This window comes from Chroicocephalus ridibundus, chromosome 9 (assembly GCF_963924245.1).
Source record: "Chroicocephalus ridibundus chromosome 9, bChrRid1.1, whole genome shotgun sequence".
Taxonomy (NCBI): Eukaryota; Metazoa; Chordata; class Aves; order Charadriiformes; family Laridae; genus Chroicocephalus; species Chroicocephalus ridibundus.
In genome coordinates this window covers 13,851,847-13,864,602 of record NC_086292.1, presented here as the reverse complement: position 1 = coordinate 13,864,602, position 12,756 = coordinate 13,851,847, and the positions used below count along the sequence as shown (strand labels likewise).

At 37.9% G+C, this 12,756-nt stretch overlaps 1 protein-coding gene across 6 annotated transcripts in view; it reads left to right on the top strand.

Moving 5' to 3' along the window:
- ACSL4 (acyl-CoA synthetase long chain family member 4) overlaps window positions 1-11,445 on the top strand; it is a 48,677-nt gene extending 37,232 nt beyond the window's left edge. For all 6 annotated transcript variants that reach the window (XM_063346591.1, XM_063346587.1, XM_063346589.1 and 3 more), the window contains 9 exons: window positions 875-998; window positions 1,801-1,872; window positions 4,727-4,866; window positions 5,340-5,512; window positions 5,716-5,790; window positions 5,994-6,185; window positions 6,734-6,848; window positions 7,559-7,716; window positions 9,541-11,445. In XM_063346591.1, coding sequence (XP_063202661.1) covers window positions 875-998; window positions 1,801-1,872; window positions 4,727-4,866; window positions 5,340-5,512; window positions 5,716-5,790; window positions 5,994-6,185; window positions 6,734-6,848; window positions 7,559-7,716; window positions 9,541-9,698 — 1,207 coding nt within the window. In that variant the 3' untranslated portion in view covers window positions 9,699-11,445. The remainder of the gene's footprint in view (window positions 1-874; window positions 999-1,800; window positions 1,873-4,726; window positions 4,867-5,339; window positions 5,513-5,715; window positions 5,791-5,993; window positions 6,186-6,733; window positions 6,849-7,558; window positions 7,717-9,540) is intronic.
- Window positions 11,446-12,756: the final 1,311 nt, after the last annotated feature.

Sequence of the window (12,756 nt, the reverse complement as noted above, 5' to 3'; positions counted from 1 at the left end):
AAGATGCTACCAGATAAGGAGATCCCTCATCTAGTCAAACTTGGGAAATTTTTTTTTTTTTAGCTGTTTTCAAGCAGTTAGAATGACTTTAGGAGTCTGTCAGAGCCTACAGTTTCCATTGGTCTAGAGATACCCCTGTTGAATGGATAATGCATGTGCTGCAGAACCTGCTCCAGTATGCCTCACTAAATGAGCAGAAAAGTAATAAATTGTGCATTGACAATAGTAAAACCAACTGCAAATACCCGCATATTAATATTTTGAGGAAGTTTTTCATGAATGTGGGTGTTTGTCACTGCATTCACAAAGGGTTTAATAGCTGAAGTAAGCTACATTGCTAAACTCCTTTTGTGATAAGCCATAAAAGCAGTTCTGACTCAATGCTGAAAGGTTCTGGTAAGTGACAGCTCTGAGTTTCTTGTTGAGAAATCTCTGAAAAATTATTTCCCAAAAGAAGACTCAGTACTTCAGTGATCAGCTCTCTTTCTACTAAACTGTTTTAGAAGGAGATATTACGATGATTGTCGAGGATTTGTAAATCATTGGTGATTATATTAAAGATGTAGTGATTTTCATCCTGGGATGAAAATTGCCACAAGGAGAGGAAACAGCAGCGGAGTATTGAGGAATCTTTGCGTTCCCTTGGAAGCAAAGTAAATCCTGTAATTCATACTGATTTCATTAAAGTAGGATTTTTCCCATTTTGTTTATAAACTGTGCTTTGAAGTCACACCCTTCTTGCATGCAGAAGAATAAGCCTCACGTGTGATCCAGGTCTTTCAAGAAGTAATAACTAAGCACGCAATGAAACTTAAACAGTATTTTCAGGCTGCTTGTGTATCATTGTTAATTAGATAATCCTTTCCTTTCCCAGACCCAAGGATACTTACATCGGTTATTTGCCTCTGGCCCATGTACTGGAATTGACAGCAGAAATCTCTTGCATCACGTACGGCTGCAGGATTGGCTACTCCTCTCCACTCACACTGTCCGACCAGGTGAGGGGCCGGGGGGGACAAAAGCAGACTTTAGCTTTTGCAGTCTGCATTCTCCCGCCTTACCTATCCTCTTCATTAAAGAAATGCCGTTGTATATGGCACACTTCAGAAATGTAATTTTTTCATAAAATTATGTAAATTAACATTTCTGGTGAACTATAGCAGCAGGTCATACCATATAAATTTTTATAAAAACCTTTCCTTTTATGATACTTATGAAATCTAAAAGAAAACCTAATAAATGCATATAGCATTATCCACTGGATATCAGGATAAGAACAGCTACTGATAGATCAGCTGAATGTAAGACTGTTTAAAGTGATTTTAAGTTTTTTGGTCTCACTTTATCAGCTCTTTATCCAGTTATTGTAGATCTTCTATTTAGCCCTTTGCCTTCTTCCATTTAAGAATTAAGGTAAATAAGAGCAAATTAAGCTGGAGAAGAATGCTTCTGTCTGTTTTGCTGGTATAGAGATTGCATCAGGCAAAAGAAACTCCTGGAGGAAGGTGGAGGAGAAAGCAAGCGCTAGAGGGAGGAAGTAAGAGAAATATATAGAGTGGACTTAACCAGGTTGGGCTTGTAGAACATAGTGTTTTCGTTGGAATTGCTGTTAATCATTACTTTTTCCATTACAATGGCAAAAAAAAAAAATTAATGCAGGAAATTTTTTTTGCAGGGATAGGGGAAGAGATTTAAATAAGTTACATGCTGATATATCTCCCCTTTTTTTTCTTTTTTGCCCTTTTCTAAAGAGCTGCTTAATTTTCAGCTTCATAAATTGACATTTTTTCCTTATTACAGTCAAGTAAAATTAAGAAGGGAAGCAAAGGAGACTGTACTGTACTTAAGCCTACACTGGTGGCAGCTGTGCCTGTAAGTATGCAGAAGCAGATATGTTTAGCAAAATGATGATGCTTTCTATCCTATTTATGCTAAAAAAATATATTTACTAACATTTTTTCTCTTCATGTGTAAGTAACTGTCACTAATAGGAAAAAAGCAGAATATAGAAATTCCAGTTGTCATTGCGTGAACTGAGTGCTGATGCTGCAGATGAGCACGAGAATATACGTTCACTAAAGCCAAGACAATTTTTGATCCAAAACTACAAGTGTGTTGTAATAGTTACAAGTGGTGTTTTACTGGGCTACTGATACAACAATAGGATACATAAAGTCTTTGACTTTCAGAGTCTGAAACTCCTTTTTGCACAGGGAGAAAGCAGGGTGGCTTTGGCCAAGATGGACACTTCAAGATACGGGCGTTTGGCTGTTACAGAACTCAGCAAGTTAAGCTGGGCTGCCAGGGTTGTTGGGGTGCTCAAGCTCACCTGAGCACCTTGCCTCCAAGGTAACACTTAGGCTAAGTCTCTCTTAGTCTCCTCTCATAAGAAAAAATAATCAGGAGACTATAACTATTATTGCTTTTGTAGCTTATGTTGGTCTTTGGGTGACCAGGCTTCTGCATTCCCCAAGTTCTTAGTGCCATCCGAAAAATACACAAATGCTTGTGTCCGTCTAATGCAAAAAGCCTTCCTCGTATGTCCTGGAATCACACATGCCTCTTATGATCATGTCACATCTGTGGCTCGTAAGACTGGTCGCACCAGCTTTCACCACATGGTGGTGGTGGGTGAGTAGGAGGATTTAATCTCACTTAAGAATAGTGGGTTTTGGTTGGATTTGGTTGTTCAGCATCTTTGGGGAATAGCCAAGAGTTTTACAATCAATTACTCACTTGTACTTTTTGTTCTATAAAATAATAATCATATATATAGTCTTGGTCTTTTTCTTAATAATTAACTGAGTGAAAAATTAATATGTCTGAGAACCCCGGCTTTTTGGAAAATATCCATTTGAATTTATTTCCTGGGGGAAATACAAGTGCTAGACTACTGGCAAAAACAGTGTAAATTTGAAATACGGTTATAATCCCTCTTGAAAGGACTATATTTTATGCATGTCCAGAAAAAAACAAGCCTCCATGCAGACAGATTCATGCGAATTAACTGCAGAACAGAGACAACGCTGAACCCCACCTAAATGTCTTGATTCTACACACTATCACAAAGAAGTTAGCAGAGAAAAAATAAAATTGCAACTGCTGATGTATTTTCAGTTGCTAGCAGACAGGATCTAGAGTTCAGCAATCTACAGCAAGGAGGAAAAACTTTCAGAAAGCCCTAGGAGGAACACCACTTACCTAACATCATCTAGTAAATATTTCTCTCCCTAGAACTAGTGTCCTTTTTTATTGTCAAAACATCATAACTTCACCAGTGATTAGAACGTATAAGGAATGAAATAGAAAATAATTCTAACAGAATTCAGAGACACAAGTATTTCTAAATATTTGATTCAATCAGAACACTGTAATAAGGGTTAATAGTTCCTTCCAGGCTTTGTAATTCTGAGTAACTCATCATGCCTCTCTAGTCTTTCCAAAAAGCTACAGTTAATTTGGCTTTAAGATATTTGTCCGGCTTTTGGAAATATTAAACGATATTCTGCAGGTAAGCTAGGCTGAAAAAAGTGTACAGTTTTTCTGAAATTCTAGTTTGTCTAAATCATGAAGACTTAAATGAACTAATCAAAAGCACAATGAGAGTGGTCTCTGGTAAGACTTCAAAATATTAGAGATCAAAATATTGAAGTACATCATTTTCATAGCTTTCTTTTCAATTTTAAATTTGACTTTTGTTAAAAAGCACACAAATACTTCAAAGTCTTGTGCTCTGTAGCAAACTTGATGGAGCCAATCCTTAAACTTCTGTTAAATACTTCACCAGTCTGAACACAATTTATTTTAAGTACTGTGTATTTTAGTGAACATAAGCTTATTCTTTTAATGGAAATTAATTTCTCGTCTGTGACAGAATTGTGGTTTGTTTGTCAGGTAACTAGAATTACTGCAGCCACGTTGCTTTGGAAGTTGAAAAACTTCTCTTGGAAAAGGAAGTGGTGAAATGCAATCTCTTAGTTCATTCCTTTGTGCTTCCCAATTCCCAAAGTACAGCATCAGGACTCCTAAGCACGATAAATGTTGCATGGCCTATACCAGCCTTCAGCAACAAGATTTAGCTGGACTTGAATTCAAAATTTTCTAAATCAGTTTGTCGCACTTTAAGTACAGGTTAAGGTGTTACCGATAACGTAAGCAATGTAACGTTACGTGTGCTATTACATGTGTTACCCACGACTTGCAGCTGTGGCTGATAGAGAAGACATCTTCAGAATGAAGGGCGGAAAGTACTTTAAAACCAAATCCGAGGTTTGGAAAGCTGTCTGTAGAAATGTGAGGGGTGGTTACTCTTGTTACTTGCCCTTGACTTACCCGTCTGCCTAATTCAGGGCAAGTTTTCTAATAGAAGGTACGTACTACAGCATGAGGGTTCCTCCACTCTAGTGGTACTGGTCTGAGGAGAAAAAAAGCAAATGGAGAAAAATTCAGCTAAGTCACTAATTTTCTACTGTATTTTTGATACTTGATTCCACCCATTTCAAATATCTCCGAGCTGCGATGGTCTATAAATTGACTAATTGATCACACAGTAAAAGCATTACAGTTAAGCACTGCCTAACCAACAATGCAGACATTTTCACTCTTACTGTATTATCTGTTTTAAAGAAAGAATAGGGTTTTATTTTATGTTTAACGTGGAATTTTATTTACACATGCTAGTCTATTCTATGTGGTAACTTTCCTTGCTTTTTTTAACAATTTGTAGGAAATAATGGACAGAATTTACAAAAACGTCATGAGTAAAGTTCAAGAGATGAACTATGTTCAGAGAACTCTGTTCAAGATAGGCTATGACTACAAATTGGAACAAATCAAGAGGGGATACGATGCACCTCTGTGTAACGTGTAAGTATAATTCACGGTCCAAGTGTACCTTTTTCCTTCTGGTTTGTTAAGACAGCCTAAAACAGTAATCATCTAAGCTATCTGACATCAGACAAGCCTCATCCAACACACAAATATCATCGAATGACTAACTGAAGTAATCCAAGTTCTTACTGTAAACAGATAAGATACTTAATGGTCGGAATGACTAATCTTCAGAACAGATGACTAGTTAGTTTTCATTGGATTGCCTTTTTTTTTTAGTAATGAAATTGGAATGTTTGTTTAGTTAAGTTACAGGAATTCTGTCATCTTCAAGTGTTACACAAGAGGGAATGTTTTTGATTATCCCTGCTCTCCACTAAAACCTGTGAATGATGAAGTTGATTTTTAAGGTGTTCCAGATAGGAAGGAAGAAGAATTTTTGTGTCTTCTTATTTTTACAAAAGTGAGCTGAGTGGATGATTGTTAATGCTGTTTTCCCTTCTTTCAAGACTATTGTTTAAAAAAGTAAAGGCACTACTGGGAGGGAATGTCCGTATGATGCTTTCTGGAGGGGCACCACTCTCGCCTCAAACACAAAGATTCATGAACATCTGTTTTTGCTGTCCTGTTGGTCAAGGCTATGGACTAACAGAAACATGTGGAGCTGGAACAATTACAGAAGGTAGTTAAAATGCTTCTGAAAATACATAATTTAAGGCACAGTTATATATACATGAGGGTTTGGTGGGATTTTTGGAAAGTCAAAATAGCTGTAGTTCTTAACTGCAATAAAGTAACTTGAGATAAGCTACCACTTTATTTATGGTTTGAGTTTATACTTCAAATGACAAAAATCTCTGTATTCTTCCTTGTTTTCTCCCTAAGCATCCGATTACAGCACTGGCAGAGTTGGAGCTCCTCTTATTTGTTGTGAAATAAAACTGAGAGACTGGCAAGAAGGTGAGAGCATTAGATGTTTTGATTTCAGAGTAACTTATTTAAGCACTGCTTAGCTGGTTTCTTTGCCTATCTGCTTAGTGGGGTGCAGCACTATATTTATAATAATCATCAATTTGTCTGCATTAACTTCAAAGTTTCAAAGTATTTTCTTAGCAGCAGAATATACGTTAAAGATAATTGTGTGGGGATTTTCTTGTTTTCAGGGGGCTATACTAATAAAGACAAGCCTAATCCTAGAGGAGAAATTATAATTGGTGGACCTAATGTCTCAATGGGATATTTTAAAAACGAAGAGAAGACAACGGAAGAGTTCTACGTTGATGAGAATGGTCAGAAATGGTTCTGTACAGGAGATATAGGGGAATTTCATCCGGATGGGTGCCTGCAGATCATAGGTTGGCCTCAGGTTTTGATTTCTTCATCTATTACAAGATCTTGACTAAATGTAATTATAAGCATGCTATTAATCCTGTTGGCTTTGCCAGGGCTAATCTACTTAAGGTTACCTGCTTGCAGAATCACAGTGTAGAACACATTCCCAAGAGTCCTCACAACTGTAGGAAAATTTTGGAAGTGATGCCGTTTCCTGTGACGTTATCACTATTTAAATTTAGCACAAGGACTTTAAAGAATAAATGTAAGATTAATTTTTGGTATTAATTACAAAGCTTTAAAATCGGAGTCCCCATCACTTTCTTACGAGTTGTGTGACAAGAGATATAGTGCTATATAAACTTTTTTACAGAAGCCTTTATAAAGTTGGCAGAATATGTACATGCTATTAGCTGCGTTAACATTTTAACAAGATGCTTTAATTCATGTTTTTTAAGAATCTTGCATAGCATTGCACAAAATACATATATAATGGCCTTGCAAATGAGTCTGTGGAAATGCAGTAGCTTAAATGGAATAAGCTTTTTTTTCCTTCCCCCTCAACTCCTAGATCGCAAGAAAGACTTGGTAAAGCTCCAAGCAGGAGAATACGTATCTCTGGGCAAAGTAGAGGCAGCACTGAAGAACTGTCCATTGATTGACAATATCTGTGCTTACGCCAAAAGGTAAGAAACTCCATTTAGGGCAAACATGAAATATAGGCTCTCACCCCCTTCTCTGATGATACGCTATAGTTTTCCATGGTTTCCATTGAACAAACCCCCCTACCAGAGGGCAAGTTACAAATGGCATCTCTGAAGTAGCACAGGTGCCCAGATTCCCTAAAACCTGAAGAAATTACCTATGCTTTTCTGTTGGCGTTTCTTCTGTTGGCGTTTCTCCTGTTGTAGTGTACTCCAGTTCCATCCCATCCCTTCTCCAAACAGATACCATTATATTTAACATGTGTTTGGGCTTTCTGTCAGAATACCAGGGAAAAGTTAATCTGGATGCTTTGCACCTGATCCAAAGCTCTCCACTGGATTTTAGAAATAGTCCCTGTCTCTCCCCTCTCTCCCCTCAATTAAACACGCTACGTTAAGAGAAACTGAAGAGAACTAGATAAACAGCGGACGTAGCTGGGAAGCTAAACTGAGATGTGCACTCGTGAAATTACAGCAAAGCATGATACCGATCAAACCTAACACTGTAAAACAACTTAAATACCTTTGATAAGTCATCAGTTGCGAAGACTTAATGTACAAGGATTTTGTATGGGGGAATAACTACAATTCAAAAAAGCACTGTGGATCAAGTAAGCATTTTACACCCTGAAAGAGAAGTCTCAATTGTTTGGATCTTTTTTTTCCTTCCTTCTCTTGCCATCCTGTGGTAGTGACCAGTCTTACGTGATCAGTTTCGTGGTTCCTAATCAGAAGAAGCTGACAGCATTAGCTGAGCAGAAAGGCATCAGTGGAACCTGGGTAGATATTTGTAACAATCCTACAATCGAAGCTGAAATACTGCGAGAGATTAAAGAAGTGGCCAACAAGAGTAAGTAAAGCGGCATGTTTTGTTAGCCAATCCCATGGTGCTTATCCAGCAAAAATTCTGTTATTAACTGCTCTTCCTTCTTCCTGTTGCCTCTGTATCTGCCAAAACTTAATATTTTAATCAGGGGCAAAAAACATACCAAATTTTTGCCTATTATCCCTAGAAATGACATACTTTTTGGTAGCGTTAACTACTTCATCTTCTTTCATTTTCTAAAAAATCTGAGATTGTTTTCAGCTAAATTCTAAAGACAGGTTGCTTGTCTAATACAGATAAAATAAAGTCCAAGAGGGCTGTCAATTTTTAAGGAAAGTTACAAGACATTTGCTGGTAAGAAAACTAGTTAAGCAAGAGATTTCAAAGCTTTTTTTCCCTGTGCAACTTTGTCCCCTAAAGCTTTGAATAACCACAATCCTTGCGGTTGTAATGGCTTAAAAGCCTGCTATTTGCTGTGGTACTAATGATCAAAAGCCTCATCAATCCTTTACAGGGCCAAAACAAACTTAACTGGGGAAAAAAGTCTCTAAAGCGCTTGGCATCTCATACAAGGAAGCAGTAAAACCGGACTTACGCACACGCTAAGCACTGCCTTAGAGAGGAGAATCTCCCTTCTGAAACTGAGAAAACAAGAATGAAAGGCACTACTAAATCTTGCCTTTTAAAAAAAAAATAATGAATTTGTAGGTCTCAGACTTGGGTTTAAACACTTTAATCCGTGTTTTTATATCACAAACTAGGGAAACTACTATCCATATAGCTTTGTTTATTCAAAATATTTGCTTACACATTCTCTCTACCTTCTAGATAGTAATCTACCGTTGAGATACAACTAATTTATTTGAAACTTTTTTCAAAGACTATTTTAAAAGAGATGATTCATGTTTTTAGTGGAATGTAACGTACCTTCATCATGAGCAGGCATATATCTAAATAAGATGAAACAGAATATCACAATAGGAGTTTGAAGTTCGAGAGACAGAAGAGCTCCTAGGGACAGCCTCAGCCAGAGATCCCAACTGTCCTACCTCTGCTGCCGCCCAGAGGCTGTGCTGCCACCAGTCGTCCCAGAAATTCAGCTGTGTACGTGGGATCCTGTTACAGGCCTATGTGCAGGACCTGACAGCAGAGGCCATCAAGTATTGCGCACATGCAGCGGCTCCCCGAAGCGCTTACCTGCCTCCTCCCTTGCTTACCCCTCTTTGGCCTACTGCCCGGCCAAGAGAGAGAGGCCGCTTTGGTTGCAGCGGCTGCGTGCGTGCCAAGCCACTGCTTCCAGCTGAAGGGAAAATAAGTGACAAATGTAACAAAAATACAGAGAGGTCCCTTTATTTTGAACTGTAAACAAACTCTTAGGAAGGAAAAACTTAGGAAAGAATCATTCAACTGTGGAAAGTATAGAAGTAATTCATTATAATTTAAATATGAACCACATCCAACTAGTCTGAGTCAGTCACTACATTCCTGTAACACAGATGCAACTCTAGATTTCAGTGTATCCTCCTGTGACAGTGGTCTCAGATCTTCAGGCTACACACTCGTTTGTTACAAGCTGTAGAGACTTTACACTGTCACATCCCGTACAAGCTGTGAGTGCAGTGTGTTATTAGAATATTTGCACACTAACCAGCAATTCAGCATTGGTACAGGATTAAATTTGCTTGTGGCCCTTCTGTAAGGTGAGGTCATTAAGTAGGACACCATATTATGCAAGCTACAGGGTGCTCACCTTAGATTTTTTGTATTTTTTTTTTTAGGTATCATGAACTAGTATTTCATTTGGCTACATAATCATAGTCATGCTTTTGTTTCTTCTTGTCCCTGCAGTGAAATTGGAAAGGTTTGAAATACCCATCAAAGTACGGTTAAGCCCTGAACCATGGACCCCGGAGACTGGGTTAGTAACAGATGCTTTCAAACTGAAAAGGAAAGAACTGAAAAACCATTACCTCAACGACATCGAAAGAATGTATGGAGGCAAATAAACAAGTTACGTTGACCAGACGGTTGTGCAGATGGCTCCTTCTCATGCCTCAGTTTTGGATGTCTGTGTATACTGTAGGTATCGCACATTCAGAAAATATACCCAATGGACGAGTGTTTCCATAATCTCTATTGAGTACAACAGAGAATATATTAGACTCCAAACTCTTCATTATTAGCAGATTAGACACTGATGGTCTTCATAGAGTTTCATGTGATCATCTCCAGTTTTGAGACAGACATCATTATGTGAAGCAGTATGACCAGGTAACTTTATTATTATCATTGTGTCTCTAGCATGTTCAGACTCTTGCAGCTTCTCTTTAATTCATTCTGAAGTCTGGCCTATATTTCAAAGAGAAAAATTAATGTGATTGTGATTATTCTTCTGTCATAGTAAGATACTTAGTGAGAGAGGGAAAAAAAAAGAGTATTTAAAGTCTACCCTTCTCCATTTAAAAAGTAAAACAAGATGACAACATTAGTCAAGAACTTGCTAGAGATCACTAATAATGCACTGCTTGAGCGTGGATGGATTCTTCTGCACATCAGTTAGTGTCTTGAATATTTACAGTGCCTAAAAAAGAATATAAAGTCCACTTACTGAAATAAAGGTGAACTGAAAAGCCTTCTATAAACAAGTCATTTGACATTTCATTCAAAAGCGTTGAATTAACTTTCAACTTCCAGTTCACCAAATACGTTTTTACTTGCCACTGTATTTTAATTCAAGCAGGGCGTTCCACTAGGACACACAGGATAAAGAAAACACAGACTTGCACTGCTTCAGGAGGTACTGATGAGAAATCAGCATCTGAACGCAGAATGCAAAACTTGCGTCTTGACTGGCAAACGGCAGCAAGATTGATGGGCAGTTGTCTCTAAGCAGATTTGAAACTCAAAGGAGTTTGGGGTTTTGTTGGTTTCTTTGAGGGGTGGTTGGCAGTTTTGTTTTTAGGTGCTAATCCTCTAGACCTTCACATACATGTGAGTGATGGTACAAGTTACCTGCCTGTAATTTAGAGGATCAGGGTCTAAATGTCTGTATTCACTTTATGGAAAGGTATTTCCTTTGACCTTTTAAATATGGTAAGCATAACAAGGCAACCAGAAGCAGTAGTTTTCCCTGTGGAGTCTTGGTTTACTTACGGAAAAGCAGGCTGTGGCCAGGGAATCTTTGTTTTATGGAACTTGTAAAAAGGGACAAATCACTCTTTACAGAAATTCATTATAAAAACATTCTCTTATTAACTGGAAGTCATAGATGTAAAGAAGTGGGAAGATACAATTTAATAATAGTTCATCATTTTGTGCGCAGAATCCTGTATTGTGTCTTCTTTTGACTTGTAACTGAGCTCCTGCATCCCTGCTAGCTCTTGACACTTGAACCATAAATGCTGTAAAAGTGGAGGCTCTTGATACTGTTCTACTTTGCACTTTCTTAATCGTTTTATATATGTTGCTTACATTTTGTACAGCTGTGGCCCTCAACTGCTATGTATTACAAATTCATTTTAAAGTATTTATAGATTTCTATTCATAATATTTGTGTTGTGTATATGACGGTTAAAAAGAAAAACTATTTGGTATTGTCACTGTACAGAAAGTAAAAGATTTTGTATGATGCTTCTCTTGAACACACTAGCTTGCAATTTCAGGGCAAGTTTTTCCTTTATTGCATGTATGTGTATTTCTCTTTTTTCCAGTTCAAACAGATTTTGGCAAAAATAAATCATGGCTATATACTCATTAACTGTCCCTCCTCCTTGGGACCAACTTCAGACTTCCCCATGCATGACTTTCTCTGGCCAGGCCAGAACTCTGCCAGCTCATCTTCCAAGAACCCTGAGGGGAAAGGGAAAAAGAGAGTGTGGTATAGAAAGCTGACGGTATCTAGTTGCGCATGGAACAAGGAAATAGCTTTTCTAAAAAAGAAAATTATTTTTTTAAGACACGTACAGTTGGTTTATGACAACAGGAAATACTTCCCACATCAGTAGCAACTTCTTAAACGACTCAGTCCTGGAGCCACGTTACCAGTTTTTCTGTGTTTAAAATTTGGTCACTATTATGGGAGTTGGACTAGATGATCTCTAGAGGTCCCTTCCAACTCTGAAGATTCCGTGATTAAATAGCCTTTAGTCAGCCTCTTAGCATCACAAAAGTTAAATGCATGCAAGAAAGTTACTTGCACTTGAGTCTGTCAGCTGGTTGCATGACTTTTTTTTTTTTAACCACGAATGTATTTATATGAAATGCATTTTATCTTCTGTGTCTTGGTTGACTGAGGATTGCTATTTTCTATATATATATGTATACACACACACACAAACACAACATTAACATTTCAGAAGTGGAATACAGTTTAAATGGCTCAACAAGTTTGCGTCCTGAGAGACTTTTATGTATCGCACGCGTTGTCTCTAGTTACTGTTCAGCACCTCGTGTTCTCTCTGACACTGAGCGTACTTTAGAAGAACTTCTCAAAAGCAGCAGCAGCGAGTACGTGCTACAGATGTTCAAATCAAAGCCTAGAGGTGCCTCGTTTTTCTTTTAAGAAACAAACTAAGCGTAGATGTGCTGCAAAAGACAGTTTGATGCAGGTCAGCTTTTCAAGCGTTTGGAGAAGGGTTACATCAGGCTGCCTTCAAACATGGGGATTATTTGCAAAGGTGGTACTTGCAGTTTGGTAAGAACTTTATCCTATTTTTAATGAACTCTAAATCCTTTTGTGACAGAGCTTGTGAGGAAGTAAGAAACAGGATGAGCAAGAATGGCATTCTCACTATTAAAAACAAAGAGCTAGGATACAGATGAAGTGACGGTACACAGCTCCAAACCTATTACATGATAGTTCCAGATGACATCCTGTGCTCGACTGAAAGGACATACAGTGTGGAGCTGGAGTGTGAGGGAGCAGTTCATTTGCTAAATGTGAACGTCTCAGAAAGCTCAAAGTAGCTGCAAGTTCTTCAGAAAGCAGGTTCAGAATTTAAAGTTACCCTCAGTCTGAGAAACAAGTTCAGAGAGACACAAAATCCAGTTTGGGCCTTTCTGATA